Source organism: Mercenaria mercenaria, chromosome 11 (assembly GCF_021730395.1).
Source record: "Mercenaria mercenaria strain notata chromosome 11, MADL_Memer_1, whole genome shotgun sequence".
Taxonomy (NCBI): domain Eukaryota; kingdom Metazoa; phylum Mollusca; class Bivalvia; order Venerida; family Veneridae; genus Mercenaria; species Mercenaria mercenaria.
In genome coordinates this window covers 45734470-45757510 of record NC_069371.1, presented here as the reverse complement: position 1 = coordinate 45757510, position 23041 = coordinate 45734470, and the positions used below count along the sequence as shown (strand labels likewise).

Here is a 23041-nt window from a genome sequence, read left to right as displayed (position 1 = left end):
TACTTTGCATTTGCAACTAAGTGGTTCTTGGCTAGAAAGAGAATATTATTTTATGATTAATGACTTTTTTAAATATTTATACCTTATTATGATTAATGACTTTTTTTAAATGAGCCGCGTCATGAGAAAACCAACATAGTGGCATTGCGACTAGCATGGATCCAGACCAGCCTGCACATCCGCGAAGTCTGGTCAGGGTCCATGCTGTTCGTTTTCAAAGCCTATTGCAATTAGAGAAACCGTTAGCGAACAGCATGAATCCTGACGAGACTGCGCGGATGCGCATGCTGGTCTGGATCCATGCTGGTCGCAAAGCCACTATGTTGGTTTTCTCATGGTGCAGCTCAAATATTGTATACGCAATTACATTATGCTTCTTAGATGAAATGCATTGAAACTGAATCAAACATTTGAAGTAAGTTAACTGGTTCATACATATCTAAATTTATGTTACTCAGGTTTTTCAGTATGCAAAGCATTTATTGTGCTGGTTTTTGTTGAGATAGTTAATAACATATTATGTAAGTTGGGGATTTAGAACAGTCGTTAATAACAGATATAATGATTGCACGAGTTTAATAAATTAGATTTCATATGCAAAGATCTGTTTTGCCTAGAATGCAGTTTTCAGTAACTATTTAGTGTAAGTATAACACTTTGACAGTAAATTGACTGCTTCCGAATTTCAGTAACTCTTTTATTAGTCCCCTACTGCTGGAACACCAGAGTGGACTATAGGAATGCCCTTCATCCGTCCGTCCGCCTATCCGTCCGCAAATCTAGATCCTGCAATTGCTCAAAAAGTATTCAAGCTAGGTTGGTATCTTGGTATGTAAATAGAGGACAATATGTAGATTATGCACATACATGACTTAAGCTTGTAGGTCATAATTCATGGTCGCTATTGAAGGTCAAGTAAAAATTGTTTCCACTCCATAACATTTATATGCATGGATGGATTATCTTAGTGCTACAAACGTTCCCCTTGATGAGACAACAACACATGATCTATGCTTTTCGGTTAAAGGTCAAGGTCACTGTTTAAAGTGAAGTAAAATGTTGTTTCCACTCCATAACTTCTATTTGCATTGAAGGATTTTCTTACCACTACAAGTAAATGTTTCTCATGACCAGACAATATGTCGCATACATAACCCATGCTTGATGATCAACGGTCAAGGTCACTATTGAAGCTAAAGTAAAAAAAAATATTTCTGTTCCTTAGCGTCGAAATGCCATAAAGCATTTTATACACTCTCACACATGTTCTCCATAACCAGACGATGTGTTGCTTGTGTTGCATGTATTACACATGATTGCCGGTCAAAGGTCAAGGTCACTATTGAAAGTTTCCTCTCCATTATGTGCATTGATGGATTATCTTGACTGAACATTAATGTTTCCCATGACGAGACAGTGTGTCGCTACATGATCTATGCTTGAAGGTCAAGGTCACTATTGAAATTTATGTAAAATGAGCCGTGCCATGAGAAAACCAACATAGTGGGTTTGCGACCAGCAAGGATCCAGACCAGCCTGCGCATCCGCGCAGTCTGGTCAGGATCCATGCTGTTCGCTAACAGTTTCTCCAATTCCAGTAGGCTTTAAAAGCGAACAGCATGGAGCCTGACCAGTCTGCGCGGATGCGCAGGCTGGTCTGGATCCATGCTGGTCGCAAACCCACTATGTTGGTTTTCTCATGGCACGGCTCAAATAGTTTTTGTTTCTTAGCTCAACAATATGGAACAATATGGCGTGGCCCGAAAAAAGTCTTTCAAATTGAACATCAAATTTTCAAAAACAACATTGAATTTCTGACTGCAAAGATCAAGATTGAGGACTATATGATTTTTCCTGCATGTGTTTTTATATGAAGACGAATAACAGTTTAACGTGGGCGGGTGGTTTTAATTGTTCTAATTAGATGTTGAAAAAATCGAAATCCTGGCATTTATTTTGATGTTTTTGTTTTGTTTGGTTTAATGTTGTGTCGACACAATTTTAGGTCATATGGCAACATTCCAGCTTTGGTGGTGGGGGAAGACCCCGGGTGCCCCTCTGTGCATTATTTCATCACGAGCGAGCACCTGGGTAAAAACCACCGACCATTCGTAAGTCATCTGAATGGCTTCCTCACATGAAGAATGCAACGCCCCATGTGAGGCTCGAACCCACATCGGTGAGGGGCAAGTGATTTAAAGTCAGCAACCTTAACCACTCGGCGACGGAGGCCCCCTCAGCATTAATGTACATTGTTCAGTTAGACCATATTAATGTACATTGTCTCAGTTGGGCCTATAATATTGTCAGATTTCTTTTGGGTTTTTATGCCCCCGATTGGAGGCATGTAGTTTTTGAACCGTCTGTCGGTCTGTCAGTCTGTCGGTCTGTCGGTCTGTCCGCAATATTCGTGTCCGGTCCATATCTTTGTCATCGATGGATGGATTTTCAAATAACTTGGCATGAATGTGTACCACAGTAAGACGACGTGCAGTGCGCAAGACCCAGGTCCGTAGCTCAAAGGTCAAGGTCACACTTAGACGTTAAAGGATAGTGCATTGATGGGCGTGTCCGGTCCATATCTTTGTCATCGATGGATGGATTTTCAAATAACTTGGCATGAATGTGTACCACAGTAAGACGACGTGCAGTGCGCAAGACCCAGGTCCGTAGCTCAAAGGTCAAGGTCACAGACGTTAAAGGATAGTGCATTGATGGGCATGTCCGGTCCATATCTTTGTCATCGATGGATGGATTTTCAAATAACTTGGCATGAATGTGTACCACAGTAAGACGACGTGTCACACGCAAGACCCAGGTCCGTAGCTCAAAGGTCAAGGTCACACTTAGATGTTAAAGATCATTTTCATGATAGTGCTTTGATGGGCATGTCCGGTCCATATCTTTGTCATTCATGCATGGATTTTAAAATAACTATGCATGAATGTGTGACACAGTAAGACGATGTGTCGCGCGCAAGACCCAGCTCCGTAGGTCAAAGGTCCTAAACTCTAACATCGGCCATAACTATTCATTCAAAGTGCCATCGGGGGCATGTGTCATCCTACGGAGACAGCTCTTGTTTTTTATATACTTCTAAGCTTTTGCAAAAGTTACCATACGTTATGTATTTACCATCTTACAATTACAGAGCGTCCGAGAAAAGGTGAGAACGAAGTGTGTGTAATTAAACATTTTTTTTGTCTTTTGTGAATTATGCATTTGATGTGAAGCATTTGATGTGAAACATTCGAAGAAATTAAATTTACATGTTTTGATCTCTTATTATATGGGACGTCTTTATTTTTGTATGTTTGATCCTTTATATAGGTCATCAATATAGGTCATTATTATTGTCTATTGTGTTATGTCTGGTTTCAGTTTGCATATTCTGATTAAGTTTTCAGATAAATTATGCATGTAAATTATGAAAAATGCCTAGATATTTTTGTCTATATTCTGATCTTCCGTTTCAAAGCAAACAAGACCGTCCTTTAAATCATGAATAATACACTGAGTGACATCACTGATTGTTCTGAAAAACCGTTAAATTGAGAATAGACAGATTGTTTACATCAATGGAAATACTGTGGTAATTTTTGTCGTTGACAGTTTTGGCTTAGTTTGTTTTGTTTTGTTTGTTTTTGTTTGTTTTGGGTTACACGCCGTTTTTCAACAGTATTTCAGTCATATAACGGCGGGCAGTTAACCTAACCAGTGTTCCTGGATTCTGTACCAGTACAAACCCTGTTCTCCGCAAGTAACTGCCAACTTCCACACATGAATTATCCGAGGTGGAGGACGAATGATTTCAGACACAATGTCTTTTATCAAATCGTCACGGAGAACATACGCCCCGCCCGGGGATCGAACTCGCGACCCCGCGATCTGTAGACCAACGCTCTCCCTACTGAGCTAAGCGGGCGGGTGGCTTAGTTTGTTCCAGAATGTTAATTGAATATGATAAACGCATGCATTTACCCTTAAACATGGGATTGAATATAGTTAAAATGTCACTTTTTCGGTCACCTTTTGTTGTAGGAAAACAAATTGGGTCGTATTAAAACATACTGTAATCACTGAATATTTTTAGACGTTCATTCTGTATATTCTGGCGCTTCGATGTGTTTACCTGTTTCATTTGGAAAACAACTTTTGTTCTACAATAGATTTCTATGTAGATTTTTGTCTTAATTTGTCTTGCTGTGTGTTTTTATGTGTATCTTTTTATCTAATAACTAAACTGTTTATAGTAGAACTGACTTTGTATTCATGACATCTGTTTTGTTAGAATCAATGAAACTCTTATGTAAAACTTTAGTGTTTTGAATAACATTATTTTGCTGTAATACTATTTTTTCTCAGTGAGATATTATCCGTATCATGGTTGTTTTCTTTATAGTATATTTTTATAGTACTTTTAATAATTTTGCTCAACGGGAATTTCATATTGTTCTGCAACATTCTGCTTATATTCAACGTCACTAGACCGAGTTCCTTTATGCGCGTCTGATTGCTGTGTTGAGATAGACTTAACTGCAAAATGCAAATTTCAACGTTATTAAGCATAAAATATTATTAGTATTTTTGTAAATATAGAATATATCTCACCTCAAAGTAAGAACATTTTTAGATTATTTATATTATATAAGAAATATTCACACTTCATATTACGGTATGTTCATTCAAAACAAACAAATCTCCTCTATTTATTTGATTAGAATAAAGTCGCCATATGACATATCATGTGTCGGTGCGACGTCAAATCCAAAAAAAAAAAAAAAAAAAAAAAAAATTAGAATAATGCCTAGAGAATTTGGCACATTTTTTGCTGAATTATTACAATGGTATTTAAGCTGTATAAATAAAATATGAGCCGTGCCATGGGAAAACCAACATAGTGGGTATGCGACCAGCATGGATCCAGACCAGCCTGCGCATCCGCGCAGTCTGGTCAGGATCCATGCTGTTCGCTAACAGTTTCTCCAATTCCAATAGGCTTTAAAAGCGAACAGCATGGAGCCTGACCAGACTGCGCGGATGCTCAGGCTGGTCTGGATCCATGCTGGTCGCAAACCCACTATGTTGATTTTCTCATGGCACGGCTCAATTATATCAATTAAGTTGTTTGCATGTCTTTGTTTTATTTGAGAGTAATTTGCAAGTAAAATAATAAAAATATACATACTGATGAGATTGCAGGATAAGAAAACTATACACTTGTTTAAATATATTATTTATAAATGTGTTTGTATGTTGTACTACCAAGCCAATCAGCAGTTATTTTGAAAAAAAATCTACTTATCAAAATATATGGACCCTTTTTATTTCAAAGACATGATACATTTTGCTTTGTATATGCATAAATTTCTAAAAGGAGGAAATATATATATATATATATATATATATATATATATATATATATACATCATTTAACGATAATGTTTTGTTTGAAGTCTTGATATATTTTTTTTGAAGATGTTTGTACATGTGTTCCTGAAAGTTATAAATATTTTGAACCTTAGCCAGTCTACCTTACATATATAAACTATGTATGAGTACTAATTTTCATTTATTATATATAGGGTGTACAAGCGTCCATCAAGCCGCTGGTAAGAAAATCAATTTGTACTTGTGTAATTTTAACGAACAGTAAAAATATGATATGATTATATTTATGTAAACTTTTGTCAGTGAAGCTACTTTTAAAATAGGTGTATGTCTCTTGAAATAATGTACATTTGTAAATTGGATATGAAAAGTATATTTAAAACTGAATTACTTTATATCAACTCGAGTCTACTGTTAATTGTCGGCTTGTATGTTTGAATTGTAGACAAAAAATAAAGAAGTACAGGTATGAATTGTAAATATAGAAATTCTTGGCTATTTCTTTTTTAATCTAATGCATGTTGTACTAAATCATATGTATGTACAGTAGCTGTACTCTTATTAGTGAGTATTTGTATTATGCAAGCCACCCGAGTAAAATATTCGTAAGAAATATCACTCTATTTTGTCTGTTTAGTTTGATTGCACAGGATGTAACCCCGTTTATTATATCTGTAAATGGTATAATAAGTGGTCTGTTTTTTGATGCTCTAAAGATAACCCCGTTTAAATATTATCATCGTCAATTGTGAAGTAGTGCAGATCGTAACATTCTATTCAAAAGATTTGCTATTTAGGTTTTATATTAATAGGAAATGCATAAATTGTTACTTTTTCTTCAGGCGACTCGGTACACTAACTTTAAAGCCAACTGAGAGAGCTATATGCGAATTTGATAGCTCGAAATGCTTCAGTACTTGCACTCCATCCTCAAATTATGTGATGATGGGTTAAATGTTTATTGAACAATTATATGGATTTGTTACAAATTATAAGCCCCGTTTTTAGCTCATCTGATTTTTCAGAAAAGAAAAAAAAAAGAAATGTTTAGTTATTGGTGTCGGCGTCCGCTGGTTAAGTTTTATGTTTAGATCAGCTTTTCTCCTAAACTATCAAAGCTATTGCTTTAAAAATTGCAGCACTTGTTCCACCATCAAAAGCTAACTCGTTATAGCAAGAAACATAACTACAGCTTGCCTTTTGCAAGAATTATGACCCCTTTGGACTTAGAAAATATCAGATTTCTTGGTTAAGTTTTGCGTTTAGGTAAACCTATCTCATTAACGGTCAGAGCTATTGCTTTAAAACTTAGAGAGCAGTTATTTGCCATTAAAAGTTGACTCTGCACAGCAAGTACCGTTACTCTGCATGGATTTTTGCAAGAATTATGACCCCTTTTGGACATAGAAAATCAGATTTCTTGGTTGAGTTTTGTCTTTAGGTCAGCTTTTCTCCTAAATTATCAAAGCTGTTGTTTTAAAACTTGCAACATTTGTTCACCATTAAAACATACCTCCATCCTGCTTTTGCAAGAATTATGGCCCCTTTTGGACTAGAAAAAATCATAAAACACACGGGTAGGACAATATTTCTATTATACAGAGACAAAAAAGGATTAGCGTCGGCACCCGCAAGACGGTGCTCTTGTTTTGACACACTGCATACGATCTTTGAATGTGACTGTTCTTACTGATTTTTTCCTATTAGTTTCTAGTGTGAACAAAATGTATTGTTTTTGTTGATGTTGTCGTTTTAGATGATTATTACTACATGCTGTGTTAGTGTTACATAATATTGACTTGAAACTGATGTGTTTTCTGTAACTAATTTAGGTGTATGTACATGTAATCTAACCTACTATTTGCTCTGTATTGAGAAAATGATAGATATTCTTATATTGCGTTGTTCATGTGTTTTATGTGCTATGATTTAGGATAATACTGTTGTTTTTGTCGTTTTCAGAAAGTGTTTTAACAGGGGTGTAAGCTTGCTTATACATAGATGTCTGGTTTTAACTGTAGAAATGTTAAAGATATTGATATATTTCTTAATTTAGCAGTATTTGTCATTTATGACCATCATGATAAATGTAGCTTTCATTATTCTTCAAACCAGATCACATTAGCACCAGCTTTATATGGTTAGACTGATTATTTCGTCTGATTTGTTTGTAGTTTGATGAGTCAGTGCATTCTAAAACACCAAGTGTAAATCACGAGGCTGAAATTCTTAAGGAAGAACTTGATGAGGTGAACAAGAAGCTTAGTCAGCTGGAAGAGAGTTTACAGGAGAAAGACGATGAAAACAGCGAACTGAGTAAGATGCTATTCATGGTGTCATAGTAACCGTACATGTATTTAAAGTTTTGTATTATGGCCAGTTTAACGATGTTTGCAACATACAGTGCTAAAAGATGTTAAAATATTCTATAAATGGCCGCATTTTTGCTTGAAATTGGTATCCTAATTAAATGTCGTGCATTTTAATGGAAATATAAGATTTATCAATAGTTGCAGCATTATATAAAATGAACTATAATTTATCTATTCTTCAAGAAAAATGATAAGTAGTTTCAATCTTATTTTAACTTTAGTCAATTCTGGGTACGTGTTTACATTTTTGTTTCAGAAAAAGAAATAAATAAACTTAGTGACCAGCTTACAAATGAAAAAATGGAAAAACAACAGGTTTGTAATGATCAGTTTAAGATACTACCTCTGTTCGAAAAAAAATAATACTGTACCAATTGACCGTAATTAAAGCACTTGTAAACATAAATTACTGTTAAATTGCTTCATAAGTGTTAACTGTTTATTAAATACTAAAGTGTATATAATTGTCGAAATTGTATATTTGATATTTAGTACAAGTGCAAGATCTGTAACAAAAAAATGTTTTTCTGCTACAAAACACACTGTCAGTATATCTCTTCATTACTGTAACATTTATCAACTTTTTGTTTTAGCTCCAGATAAAAATTGAGACGGTGAAAAATGAGATAGACCAGGACAAATCCAATACTCAGAAAATGGTATGTTACAAATTTAATTCAATTGGTCAAGGTGCATACCTGCAGTTAATACTTACAGCTTTTGTTATACAAAATGGTGACAGTGTACAGTTAAAAGTTTTGCAATTATTGCATCTATTATTATACAGCAATTATATTATTGTTTAATTGCAGACAACTGTCAGCTCAGTCAGAAGATGGTTCTAAACCAAACAGCAGAATAACGAATATATTATGTTTCAGTAAACGTTGCCCTTTTTAGTAAGCTTTTAGATATCTTGCACGCATATACATGTATTTTGCTGAAAAATTGCAAAATTGAAGAGGGTTTCAGATATATGTTCAGGTCTTTAATTCGAAAGCGTCTCATTTGACTATGTAAATGTAATAATACTAATTGAAGAATAATACTCAATTCAAAGCAGAAAGTCTGATAAATATGCATGTAGCTTTGAATTGCATGCACATGTTCCAAGTACATGTTAAATTGCCTTCAGTATACTGTGAACTTTAGGTTTGAAACCGTATATTTTATTGAAAAAATGTCCAGTGTATCAGACTAATAATACGCCTAGTAGCAACAGTATATAAAGATACATAACTGAGAAGAACTTCTATATCAATATGTTTTATTCTTCAGCAAGAGGAAATGGTAATGGATTTTACTAACGATAACCTAACCTACCTTCTAACCATTTAAATTGACAATAAATCATGTGTTTGTTTTGTCTGTCACAACATGCAGAACAACGTATCACGACTTAAAATATCATCTTTGCAGCAAATTAACTCTTTTTTTCTTCCCACATATTGAGATATACAGTACTGTAATGGTAGGGCCCACCTGCTAGTCACCGCTTTGTGTTTTACATCACTCAGATTAATTATTACTAAAGTTTCTTATATAATGAATCTTCATTTAGTACTCATTCACTTTACACTTGCTCCGATGACCAATCATTATATAACGTTGTTCGTTAAAGATTGAGCCTGCTAGCGGCAAGTGATTCTGCATTTGCGACAAATGCATACCGTGTAGGCTGATCATGGTCTGCACTATTCGCTTTTCAGTCATTAAATTCTTCGAATAATAAATGGTATTGCCCAAATTGAATGATGAACCAGTCCATTTTATAAATTTAGCAGGGTAAAGGTTAAACAACAACATTTTACCTGGCGGTACTGTCCTTTGAAGATTTTTATGTTACACAAAATATTTGAATTGGCACAGTAAATATTGTGGCGAACTTGTCTGTGAGACTTTCTGTATATGAAGCTGGACGTCTGGAAAATCAGACGCTAAATTTTGATCTAGTTATTTCTACCAGAGTATAAGGATCTTACATGCCTGCTTGTGCAAGACGGGGTTTTCCCTACCCGAGGGACAGTGTGGAATGGAAAACCGAGCGTTAGCGAGGTTTTTTCTCCAAGCTATCCCGAGGGTTAGGAAAACAACGGTCTTACACAAACAAGTTATTTTGTTAGATATTTTTGTCTTGGCCTACCCACGTTAAAGTAGATCGTGGGGGACAAATGGGATTTGGTTATTTTTTCTGGACATTATTTATTTAGTTTATGACGTCCTAATAGTGCCATACTGTGTAGAACCTGGTTTGTGGTTAAAATCTTCGTTTCACTTTATGGAAGATTAGAATATTATTTCGTTGAACTATGATATGAAATAGTAAAACAAATTGGTTTTTGCTTTCATTAGATGAATACAAGGTCTTCATGAATTTATTGTAATAAAGACATTATTTGTAACATTTCTTTGTCGGGTAGGGTCGGCTGTTGCGATAGTTTGGTATATTATATTTTCTGTTGTGTCTATGGAAAATAATTGAAATACTGTAAGAATTATCAATAGAAACTTCTCATCCTTTTGAAAGTAATATTTCCCAGACATGTATAGATTGATACATTATGTTGATGAAAGCAGATGAATCTGATGTCTGCGTTTAATTTTCATATATTTTATGGGGAATATTACGGTTTCTAAAATCACTGTTCTCTTTGTTGTGTTGTGTCACTTCGTTACCATAATAACACTTGTGTAATGACAGACATGTAATGAATGCATAATATATAGTATTACATTAATGAATAACTGAACTTCGATTCCCATAACTTTGCATACACCTTTTTAGCTCACCTGTCACAAAGTGACAAGGTGAGCTTTTGTGATCGCGCGGTGTCCGTCGTCCGTCCGTCTCGTGCGTCCGTAAACTGTTAGCTTGTGACCACTCTAGAGGTCACATTTTTCATGGATCTTCTTATGAAAGTTGGTCAGAATGTTATCTTGATGATATCTAGGTCAAGTTCGAAACTGGGTCACGTGCGTCAAAAACTAGGTCAGTTTGGTCTAAAAATAGAAAAACCTTGTGACCTCTCTAGAGGCCATATTTTCAAGATCTTCATGAAAATTGGTCAGAATGTTCACCTTGATGATATCTAGGTCAAGTTTTGAAACTGGGTCACGTGGGGTCAAAAACTAGGTCAGTAGGTCTAAAAATAGAAAAACCTTGTGACCTCTCTAGAGGCCATATTTTTCATGAGATCTTCATTAATATTTTTCAGAATGTTTATCTTGATGATATCTAGGTCAAGTTCGAAACTGGGTCACGTGGGGTCAAAAACTAGGTCATTAGGTCTAAAAATAGAAAAACATTGTGACCTCTCTAGAGGCCATATTTCTCAATGCATCTTCATGAAAATTGGTCAGAATGTTCATCTTGATGATATCTAGGTCAAGTTCGAAACTGGGTCACGTGGGGTTAAAAACTAGGTCAGTAGATCTAAAAATAGAAAAACCTTGTGACCTCTCTAGAGGCCATATTTTTCATGAGATCTTCATGAGTATTAGTCAGAATGTTCACCTTGATGATATCTAGGTCAAGTTCGAAACTGGGTCATGTGGGGTCAAAAACTAGGTCAGTAGATCTAAAAATAGAGAAACCTTGTGACCTCTCTAGTGGCCATATTTCTCAATGGATCTTCATGAAAATTGGTCAGAATGTTCACCTTGATGATATCTAGGTCAAGTTCGAAACTGGGTCACGTGGGGTTAAAAACTAGGTCAGTAGATCTAAAAATAGAGAAACCTTGTGACCTCTCTAGAGGCCATATTTTTCAATGGATCTACATGAAAGTTGGTCAGAATGTTAACCTTGAAGATATCTAGGTCAAGTTCGAAACTGGGTCACGTGGGGTTAAAAACTAGGTCAGTATATCTAAAAATAGAAAAACCTTGTGACCTCTCTAGAGGCCATATTTTTCATGAGATCTTCATGAATATTGGTCAGAATGTTCATCTTGATGATATCTAAGTCAGATTCAAAACTGGGTCACGTGGGGTCAAAAACTAGGTCAGTAGGTCTAAAAATAGAAAAAACCTTGTGACCTCTCTAGAGGCCATATTTCTCAATGGATCTTCATGAAAATTGGTGAGAATGTTCAGCTTGATGATATCTAGGTCAGGTTCGTAACTGGGTCATGTGCGGTCAAAAACTAGGTCAGTAGGTCGAAAAATAGAAAAACCTTGTGACCTCTCTAGAGGCCATATTTTTCACGAGATCTTCATGAAAATTGGTGAGAATGTTCAACTTGATGATATCTAGGTCAAGTTTAAAAATGGGTCACGTGCCTTCAAAAACTAGGTCATTAGGTCAAATAATAGAAAAACCTTGTGACCTCTCTAGAGGCCATATTTTTCAATGGATCTTCATGAAAATTGGTCAGAATTTTTTATCTTGATGATATCTAGGTCACATGTGCTAAAAAACTAGGTCACTATGTCAAATAATAGAAATAACGATGTCATACTCAGTTGAACACTGGGTCATGTGGAGATAGGTGAGCGATTCAGGACCATCATGGTCCTCTTGTTCAAGGGATCATATATGCCCTACTTCATCTGTTAAACATATTGCTACATAATATTCTATGAACGTTTTAAGGCAGTGGAGTCGTAATAACTCTCGAAATTTCTTATGTGATTGCCCAACTCATTCGGCAGTTCGGCATTCCTCCTACGTACATGTACATAAATGTAGCTCAACGGGCACATTGCTGTCCGAAAATGGAGAATACCTCATTTTGCCGATTGTGACTGTCAGTACGAGTCCGCTAAGGACACATAGTCATACCTTCATTCTTTAAAAAAGTCATACCATTATGTTTAGCTCACCTGAGCACGAAGTGCTTAAGGCGAGCTATTTTGACCGGTCATTGTCCGGCAGCCCGCCCGCTTAGCTCAGTAGGGAGGGCGTTAGTCTACTGATTGTGGGGTCGCGAGTTCGATCACCGGGCGGGGCGTATGTTCTTCATGACGATTTGATAAAAGACATTGTGTCTAAAATCATTCGTCCTCCACCTCTGATAATTCATGTGGGAAAGTTAGCAGTTATTTGCGGTGAACAGGGTTTGTACTGGTACAGAATCCAGGAATACTGGTTAGGTTAACTGCCTGCCGCTACATGACTGAAATACTGTTGAAAAACGGCGTTAAACCCGAAACAAACAAACAAATCACGTGCGTCGTCCGTCAACATTTGCCTTATGTACACTCTAGAGGCCACAGTTGTGATCCAATCGTTATAAAACTTGGTCAGAATGTTTGTCTTGATCATCTTTGGGTCAAGTTAGAATCTGCCTCATGTAAAATCAAAAACTAGGTCACTAGGTCAAATCAAAGGAAAAGCTTGTATACACTCTTGATGCCACTTCTTTGCCCCAATCTTCCCGAACCTTTGTCAGGATGTTTGCTTTTATGAAATCTTGGACAAGTACAAATCTGGGTCATGTGGAGTCAAAAACTAAGTGACTAGGTCAAAACAAAGAAAAAGCTTGTTTACACTCGACAGGCCATTTTTTTTGGTCCAATGAAAATTGGTTAGAATATTTGTCTCCATGAAATAGGTCAGACATGTTTACACTGTTATTGTGTGTTACTCAGTCAGGTGAGCGACCTAGGGCCATCTTGGTCCTCTTGTTTGAATGAATCAAACATGTCAAAAATAGTTGCAGAGACTTTAAAACGCCTGTTATGTTTAGGACTGAGCAACGATATTAGTAAATGCAGAACTGACCATCTTGAAAATTTAATACAAGAATTTAATATCAGTATTTTGCATAATAATTTTGTATTTTGTATATCGTTGTAGATATATCTTACCTTAGCAGAGGGTTGTTTATATTTTCTTAGTTCATGTATCATATATATATATGTTCTTGGGTAAATCATGGAAAGTAATCAGTACGCCAAATGAGTAGAAAAAAAATGCCAGACTGACATAAATATTGGAGTATGTGTTCTAATCTGAGTAACTTCAACTCACTAAATAACTGTTACAGCCATGCATTGAATAATCCCTCTTCCAAGCGATAGCATGATAAAATTAACATGTTTATAATCACTAAGTTTCTGTTGTTTTGTCTAAATTTGAACCACTGAAATATAAGTATTACTGATTCACAATGTTTTTTTTCATATTTTTACTAAATTATACAAGTTTTTCTCGTGCAAAGTAAGCAATTTGAAAATTCTCTGCAATATTTAGATATCTTTTACACTTTAGTATGTCGGAGTGCACATCTTTATATGTTTTTGTATGTATTTATATACTTTTACATATTTTTTGTTGTTGATATTTTGAAAGAATTTCCGATTGTTTATAATACATAGAAATATAGTTCCGTAACAGAGAAAATTATGAAACAAAAACTTCACAGTTTGAAACTTTGAAAATTTCTGATATAATTTACCGTTATATTTCAATGGAATACTAAAAACATGACATGAAATACTACTTTGAACATTTTTACATGTTTTATGATATGATACTAGTTTGTTGTTTTCACCATTTAACAATTTATCATATGATTTTATTACAGAATGCAGGAGTAAGTTCTTTCCACAACAGCACTGATGACTCAAGCTTTTTACTCTTTTTGTGTCATCATTTTTTTGTATTCACACAAAAGACTTTCTATATAACACATTTGTAATGGTGTCTAAATAACACTACTTTATCCTCTGTGCTTTTTCCTCTGCATGAACACATTCCTTAAGCTTTTCTTCACGCTGTGTTTCAACCGTCATTGGGTCAGTCGAGTCGTTTTATTATAGGCCCGAAGGGACGTATTATGTTATATCCCCGGTGTCCGTCCGTCCGTCCGTTAGCAATTTCGTGTCCGCTCTGTATCTCTTGAACCCCTTGAAGGATTTCAAAGAAACTTGACATAAATGTTCACCACACCAAGTCGATGTGCAGAGCACATGTTTTGGATGTCACTTCAAGGTCAAGGTCACACTTAGGGGTCAAAGGTCATATCAGTTTGTTTCGTGTCCGCTCTATATCTCTTGAACTGCTTGAAGGATTTCAAAGAAACTTGGCACAAATGTTCACCACACCAAGACGACGTGCATAGCGCATGTTTCGGATGACTCGCTTCAAGGTCAAGGTCACACTTAGAGGTCAAAGGTCATATATGACTTTGCTTTGTGTTTATTGCTCTGCATTGCAGTGCTCTTGCTTTTATTTGGCACATCCCTTTTTTGTTCACTAACAATATTTTTTTTCGAATAACTTCCCTTTAATGTTAATATAAATAGCTTATTTTGAAACGTTTTTATTATTGGCCGTAGGGAAAAACCGAGACCACTTTTCTATGGTAGAACATGGATGGTACCTCCAATTTTAGGTGTATTTTGACATACCTGTACCTGGTAAGGAATTTTTTGTGGACTTAGATTTTTTTGTGTACTTTCTTCCCTTTGTTGTTCCTGTCCTTTGGGCTTCAATAGTCAAGTTCTTTAAATTTTGCTGCCATCCGCTGATGTAACCCTTCGGGCGTATATTGCCCCGCTTGGCGGAGCTCTTGTTAGACTAGAGTTACGAAGGTTTACATGGTTGAGTGGTTGACTGGTGCTGTACAATGAATTCATTTTGTTTGCAAATCTGAATTATTAAGAGGTTAATACATTGCTCAATTGCGCCTTCTGTGCATATTGGCACGTAGAGTAATATTGGTATAATGGCTTTAGCTTGTGTGTCATAGTGAAACTTGGTGTGTCATAATTCTTAAAGGCACATCTCAGCCGTTTATTGACCTTCGTGATGATATATTTTGCTATCAATGTCGTCGACATCAGAACGCTCGGACGTTCCTCAAGGAACTGGAACAGTGGCATTTACATATTGCCAATATCTTTTGCATAAGTCAACTGATGCTTTTGTAATTTAATAAATGATAATTCTATTCATTTTATTACCAATTAGGATGCGTGATGATTAAATAAGGTGTGCGTAGCATCTGAACGACATGGGAAAACAGTTATTGTGTTATTTTTTGTTCGATGTCTTAATAAAGTCAGATTTCGTTTATTTTCAGTAATTTACTGCATTTGAACTCCGGTGTATTTTGTAATTAACAAAATCAAATTTTCCTTTAGTATCATTAATACCGAGTAATTCCAATGATCGATAACTTAGTATGGATCATTTTACACTTTGTTAGTATTTTACTAAACATCAGAATTTCAAATAACAAATGTACTGTTTTTAGCTCACCTGAGCCAAAGGCTCATGGTGAGGTATTGTGACAGCTCAATGTCCGTCGTGCGGTGTACGTCGTCCGTCGTGTGTCCGTCAACATTTTCTAAAAAAATCTTCTTCTTGAAAACCACTGGGCAGAATTACACCAAACTTCACAGGAATGATCCTTGGGTGGCCCCCTTTCAAAAATATTCAAAGAATTGAATTCCATGCAGAACTCTGGTTGCCATGGCAACCAAAAGGAAAAACTTTCAAAATCTTCTTGTCCAAAACCACAGGGCCTAGGGCTTTGATATCTGGTGTGTAGCATAATCTAGTGGTTCTCTACCAAAATTGTTCAAATTATCCCCCTAGGGTCAAATATGGCCCCTCCCCGGGGGTCACATGGTTTATATAGACTTATATAGGGAAAACTTTGAAAATCTTCTTGTACAAAACCACACGGCCTAGGGCTTTGATATTTGGTATGTAGCATCACCTAGTGGTCCTCTACCAAGATTGTTCAAATTATCCCTCTAGGGTCAAATATGGCCCCGTCCAAAATTTTACATAGACTTATATATGAAAAAAAGTTTAAAAATCTTCTGGTCTGAAACCACAACACTTAGACCTTTGATATTAGGTTTGTAGCATTGTTTTATGGTCCTCAACCAAAATTATTCAAATTGTACCCCTGGGGTGAAAAGAGGCCCTGCCCTGGGGGTCCCAAGTTTTATATAGACTTATATAGGAAAAAACTTTAAAAATCTTCTTGTCTGAAACCATACGACCTATGTTTTTGATATATGGTATGATGTATTGTCTAGTAGTCCTCTACTAAAATTGTTCAAATTATGCCCCTGGGGTAAAAATCATTTGATCCTATTTCCAAGACTGTTTAATAATAATTACCTGATGACCCCAAGTAATATGATGTCACTTGACTGTGACCTTGACCTACTGACCTACTTTCTTGTTTTTTAAGATACAGCCTTGAAATTTTGATGACACACTATTTTGCACACCAATCGTAAAACTGAATATCATTGACCATGAATGTGACCTACTGACTTCCTTAATATTTTATCATCAGTTTGATCTTTGAAACATGTAGCTCATATTACTCAGGCGAGCGATCCAGAGTCATCATGACCCTCATGTTTAACAGTGTAATTGAAATATGAATGTGTTTGACTACAATAAATACAGAGAGTCCCCCTTCCAGTGAATTGTCTATTATGTATTATAAACGAATTAACTATTATTAAGGTACAATATATGCTCATTGTCTCTGATTTAACAAATTACTTGAGCAGCAATATTGAAATTAGTTAACTTGTCGATTTAATCTTAGGAGAAATATTTTGATTTATACGTGACTCTTAATATTTCAGCTCTAACTAACATAATGTAATATTTTAACTCCTTTAACTTTTTTCAGTGTGAATACTAATTGCATGTACACGTATATTATTACACAAATTTATAGCCTCATGATAGATTTAATAAGATAGTTTCACAAAACTATCATCAGATATTAAGTGTTAGAATCGTCTCCAGTTTTAAACTTAAAAATAGTGATCTAAAATTGTATACTTAAATTACGTGAGTTATGTAAAGAGCTACTGTTTCAGTTTATCTTCAGGATTTTCTTCTTTTCAAATTAAATTACTGTATATCACCATCGAAAAAAAGTTTGCTAAAGCAGATATACAATCACTTTATATGTTATAGATTGCAAAACAGAAAGAAGAAATGGAACGAATGATGCGTGAAAAGTTGGCGCAAGCACAACAGGCTGTAAGTGGCTTCCGGCAAAAATTAAGTTGTGATTTTGACTCTTTCAGTATTGTAGTCTCTTGCTTTTTGTTTGAGATACTGCTGTTAGGACAAAAGCACGATGACGGCAATTTATTAAGTGTGTTGTCATTTTTGGGTGAACTGAATTTGGATACTACATTTATTAGCTTTACCTTATCTGTGATTGTTTACAACACGTACAAGTTTGCTTGCAATTACATACACAAAACAGAAATGGTCCTGAATTGTACAATTTGATAAAGGGATCATAGAAGGTCTACCATATGGAGTTCTGCTAACTCTAACATTTTGAAAAGTGGAGGTATTTTGTACGTATGTTAGGAAACTTGAACACAACTATTACTATGTGAAATCAGTTGTGTACAGGTCAGAATTACGTGTTGTTGTAGGATTTTTAAATTAAAGAAACGTTGTAAGTTCATTATGTGTCGATGATATGTCTTCCAAGAAAATTGTTTGTATTTTTAAAGCACTTTTTTTCTTTTCATACAGAATAGTGAAGCGACTGAAGCACAGCTTAAGGCAAGACAGCAGGCAGAAAAAGAAAAAATGGCATATTTGTATGAACAAGAAAAGAGGCTTAAGGAAGAGCTAGCCAAGGTTACTAAACATATTTTCATTTAAGAAATATTATATATGTAATGACATTGTTTCAGTCAATATATATGAAAATATCATGCAACTTTCTCGTATTTTTACTTCGAAACTTGTAAAGAATTTGTTTCAGTCAATTTATCTGATGAAATTGATGAATTTGAAAACAAGAATCAGGAAACTGAAGATGATAATGTGTACATACATGTATGCATACTTACAGTGTACAATAGTGTAAGTGGACAAAATGTCACATTATTATCACAAATGTCTTGGTATATTAGGGATATGAACAACTAGAAGAGGTTAGCTTGACCACTGATCACCTGAATTATTTTCATGCAAAAGGGTCTTGACTTACTGAATTTCAGGTTTGATCTGTCATATTTACTCAGTTCTGTGTAAATGTTTTGGAGTAGTAAAAAGTGCACCCATTTTTGTGCTATGTTTACATGTTTGATTTAATATATGTTTTGTAAAGGAAATGAAGGATGACGTGGATAAAGGATTTGTTACTGACGCAATACAAAACACAGAATTTGTATGAACACTCCCATACTACAAAACTTTTATTTTATAGCCATCTGATTGAATTGGATCTAACAATTTTTTGTCACATAAAACGAGTTTCGTTTCTTTTTGATATATCAATATATTTATGTTTTACATGGTGATGGAAAATGATATGAACTGAGTTCTACTTCTTAATCATAAAAGCTTCAGTCTGACCTTTATTCTCTTTATTGTTTAGAGCTTCTCTATATTGGATTGAAGGTTACTGGTTGTTGTATGCACTTAATTTATACACTGTCTTTTCACATATTTCGCCGTTTCAATGAAGGAGAGAGCGTATATAACCGTCCTTGTCCATCAGCCCGAAAGTTTCCTGAAATTATTTTGCCTGTCTGTTAATTCAATGTTTCACAATGAAAGCTCATGTTCCGATATTTGTAATAATAGTGATAATGCACGGTTTCATATCTCATTGACGGGCATATATTCATAATTTTGTTGAAGCAAAAGGTAAAATACTACTTGAAAGCATTTATTTACACGAAATAGATTGAGACAAAGTACCATGCATATATGTGTGACATTGTAAATTACATTTTCATTGCTTTAATCAGTGCCCTTTGTGTAGTGAAAGTTATTCCAGTTTTCGTAGTTTTACATAAATTGGAAAAAAAATGGAAAAAAGGATCAGCTAATGTACAAAATGATTACATTTTATTATAATAACTGAATAAAATGAAAAGGCTGAACATACGGTATTTTTCACATTTATGCCTAAGGCATGTAACACGCTTCTTGTTTATGACAGATTCATGAGATTTGTCACAGAGGTTAACCATGTTTATTGTTTCTGCGCCGCTTCACATTTACACATACAATTTGAATGTGATCTTGTAATATATCGAAAGTACACGTTTGAACCTTACCTAGCCAGAGAAAGTCACATCGAGTTAATATGGAATGTTGGACAGAGCAATATCTTGTCATATTTTAACATATTAACTATTCAGTTTTGGTTTGACAACATCTTTCTTAGGCAAGACAGTGCTGCTGAAATTGAGTTTTGTCAGTAACAAATTAACATTAGGATCATATGTATTTATTGTTAAATCAGTTAATTTCCAAAAAAATTCCTGAAAGATAATAATGTTACTACCTTTTCGTTAAAATAGATTTTTATATATTAGAGTACTGAATAAAGATTACAAGTAAGTTTTTGACACTCATTCTTAATCACTTTTCCATAACAGGAAAGAGCCAATCTTGCCGAAGCATTGAAAGGTGATTCGGATGTGAACAGATTACGGAAAGCCGAACAGATGCTTAGAGAAGAAGTTGCGAGGTTTAATTTCGTTTTCGTTTAACTTAGATTTTATTGAAATATATCGTGTGTATATGGCGTAGTATCACTGCAAGGTATACTTTCGTACATTTTAAGCTAGACGAAAAATTTTCATATAGTGACACTATTGTTGTCACACTTACTCACCCATACTCATATGAACGTTGACAACCTTGTAACGGAACTAAAAGCACTAACAGTTATCAGAAACCACTAAACCAAATGCTGTAAAATTTAAAACAAGTGTTTGTCATCATAAATTGGCTTCACATGTAGGTCCAGTAGCTCACATTTACTTTCCTCAAATTTAATCACCGCTGTGGATTAGAAAGCTTGATTGGGGGCCTAACTATCTTTCAGAAATCCGGTGGTTATACCTGTTCCAGTCTTCCTCCACCGTGAAAAGCTTGAAAGACGCCGTTTATTACAGTGAATTCTTACAGATCTTGGTCAACACTGGTCGCAAATGCAGAATCACTTGCCGCAAACAGGCTAATGATTAAAGGTCGTTTGTTATTTGTATATATGGCAGAAAAAGAAATTATAAGGTTTAAATTGTATTTTTCAGATTAAAGCGTGAAATTGAGCGAATTCACAGAACTTGGGAAAAGAAATTTGCTATTTTGCAGCAGAGGTAATACAATAGGTTCAATTGAAGCCTTGTGATTAAAATTATTAAGTGTACAAATTGATTTTAGTTCAACAAATTTAAGATATATTGAAAATAACTCATTACGTGTACCATGAGTAGTAATCAGTCATTTACATAAATCAGAGCCATTTGTATAAGAAGATTGATACAGCAAAATGAAACAGATTCGTTGAGATTGTCGTCCCGACTTTCTGCACTCCCTTCGAGCAAATTGAAACTGACGTGAGTCAGTCATATCCATAAGCATATTGAGGTTAGCACCTTTAATTTATTATCAAATCCGTTTTGTGACCCAAAATTGTTTTGGAGAGGAACTTAGAATTGCCCTTCTCCGTCCGTCTGTCTGAATCTGTGTCGTGCATATGTCAAAAAGTATTTGGCCCAGAATCATCAAACCTCACAAGACTCTGAATGTTGTTTTTTTTTTTGCAAGACCAGACTTTCGACCTTTGACATAGTCAGAAAATAAAAGTTGTGTCCCAGTATCTCAAAATGTACTTTACATAGAGTCGTAAAAATATATAGCATGCTAAGTTGTGCACCGGGTGTTCTTTTTGGGATTTCACTCAGCTAGGCCATAATGATGATCCTTCAAAGTGAAAAAAATATGCATAAAGTGCTTAAAGGGTTGTGTTGCTTATATCTTAAGAATACTTCACCTAGAGTCAAGTAACCATGTACAGTGACAGGAGTGGGGGGCACCTGTGTCCAATGGACTCACTTATAGTTCCTCATAATGTGACGGCCTTGTATAAAGTGTGTCCATTATGATATTTTAGTTTGCATGCTCTGAAAGATGAAAGTTATATACGACAACAGTTACAAAGACAAGCAGCTAACCTGCATCATGCCGCTGTTAGCTATGCAGTAAGTTATCATTATAACATCTATTTAGTTATTCAAAAATAGAGAAGTTGAAAACCACAGGTCGTCCAACATGAAATGAATGGAAATGTTGTAAGCTCGGTTTGATATAGCCTGTCTGTTCAAAACGGTAGTGGGAATGCAAGGTACCGTCTACAAGGCATCTGGTGGCAGTTTAAAATAAACCAAGAATTACTGGTCGGGCTAAGTAGACCTTCGTGGGTAATTAAATACTGGAATATTGTAAACTTTTATGTATAAGGCGCTCATCGCTGTCGTCCAATGTAGGTTTGTTTGCGAAAGTACTTAGTTTCATAACATTATGTAAAATGGTTAGCAGTCAAGTTTCAGTCGTTCTTAACTGAGAAGGACTAAGATACATGGGCTCTTGAAAATGATTCAATAGCGCTATCGTGTGGTTCAGGACATAATCATGAAAACCAAATATTAGATATACATGTACTAAGATATTTTCTTGTCCTTGTTAGTGTGATATTTTTTATTTTGTAGTACTTTTGACATCAGGCTATTAATCATTGTAATTTTACATTTTTCATCATTCTTAACTGTGGACTGTAAGGAAACACTTTATTGGTGTATCTTCGTACTTGTTTTCTGCGTTTTTGCTAGCATTGCAATGTTCTGCTGAATGTTACATACTACATACTGGTTTTAGATTTTGTCCAATGTCGCCTGTTTTTTTAGTTGAACAGCTTTATTTATGCTGATGCTAAATAGAATAAATGTGTAAAAATAACATTTCCTATGATTTAATTGTTCAGGCTGATACCCCTATGGGAATACATCCTTCCTCGAAACACACAAGTCCTACTAAAAGACCACTGGTAAGTGACTGCTTGGTAATTTGTAAGTTTGTTGGTTTTCAAATAAATTTTATACATTTCTTAAATGAATTAAATTTAGAATTTATTTTAAGTATTAACATATTAGTTCGTAAAGTAGTCTGGCACTTCCTGCTTATCAACTTAGTATTTTAGAATGTTATACCACATGAAAACAGTTTTTTTCCAGAATCGGATGCACATTTTTTATTGCAGCCGGATATTCCAAAATATGCTAGGCCAGTAAACCCAAATGCAACTCCAGGTGCTCCACAAGAGAAAGACTATATTTCTTATACAGTGTCTGCCCCTAGTGGAAGGGGAACCGCCATTTTCTCAGCAGATGGTAATTAATGATTTCTGTGATAACCAGGACATAAATAGATATCCAAAATGTACTTATTAATTAAATAAATGAATTTTAACTTGTAAAGGTATAAGCTTAATGGACAATACAATGATAAGACAGAAGAAAAT

The 23041-nt window shown here is 35.1% G+C and overlaps 1 protein-coding gene across 6 annotated transcripts in view; it reads left to right on the top strand.

The window, feature by feature from the left end:
- The window catches only part of LOC123530949 (uncharacterized protein C10orf67, mitochondrial-like), a 55045-nt gene that overhangs the window by 26017 nt on the left and 5987 nt on the right, over window positions 1-23041 (top strand). For 4 of the 6 annotated variants that reach the window (XM_053517324.1, XM_053517322.1, XM_053517325.1 and 1 more), the window contains 13 exons: window positions 3152-3166; window positions 5586-5612; window positions 5837-5857; window positions 7566-7707; window positions 8020-8078; window positions 8357-8422; window positions 17671-17736; window positions 18250-18357; window positions 20115-20206; window positions 20775-20840; window positions 21638-21725; window positions 22505-22567; window positions 22781-22910. In XM_053517324.1, coding sequence (XP_053373299.1) covers window positions 3152-3166; window positions 5586-5612; window positions 5837-5857; window positions 7566-7707; window positions 8020-8078; window positions 8357-8422; window positions 17671-17736; window positions 18250-18357; window positions 20115-20206; window positions 20775-20840; window positions 21638-21725; window positions 22505-22567; window positions 22781-22910 — 943 coding nt within the window. The remainder of the gene's footprint in view (window positions 1-3151; window positions 3167-5585; window positions 5613-5836; window positions 5858-7565; window positions 7708-8019; window positions 8079-8356; window positions 8423-17670; window positions 17737-18249; window positions 18358-20114; window positions 20207-20774; window positions 20841-21637; window positions 21726-22504; window positions 22568-22780; window positions 22911-23041) is intronic. The other 2 variants (XM_053517328.1, XM_053517327.1) reach the window with 1 other exon arrangement.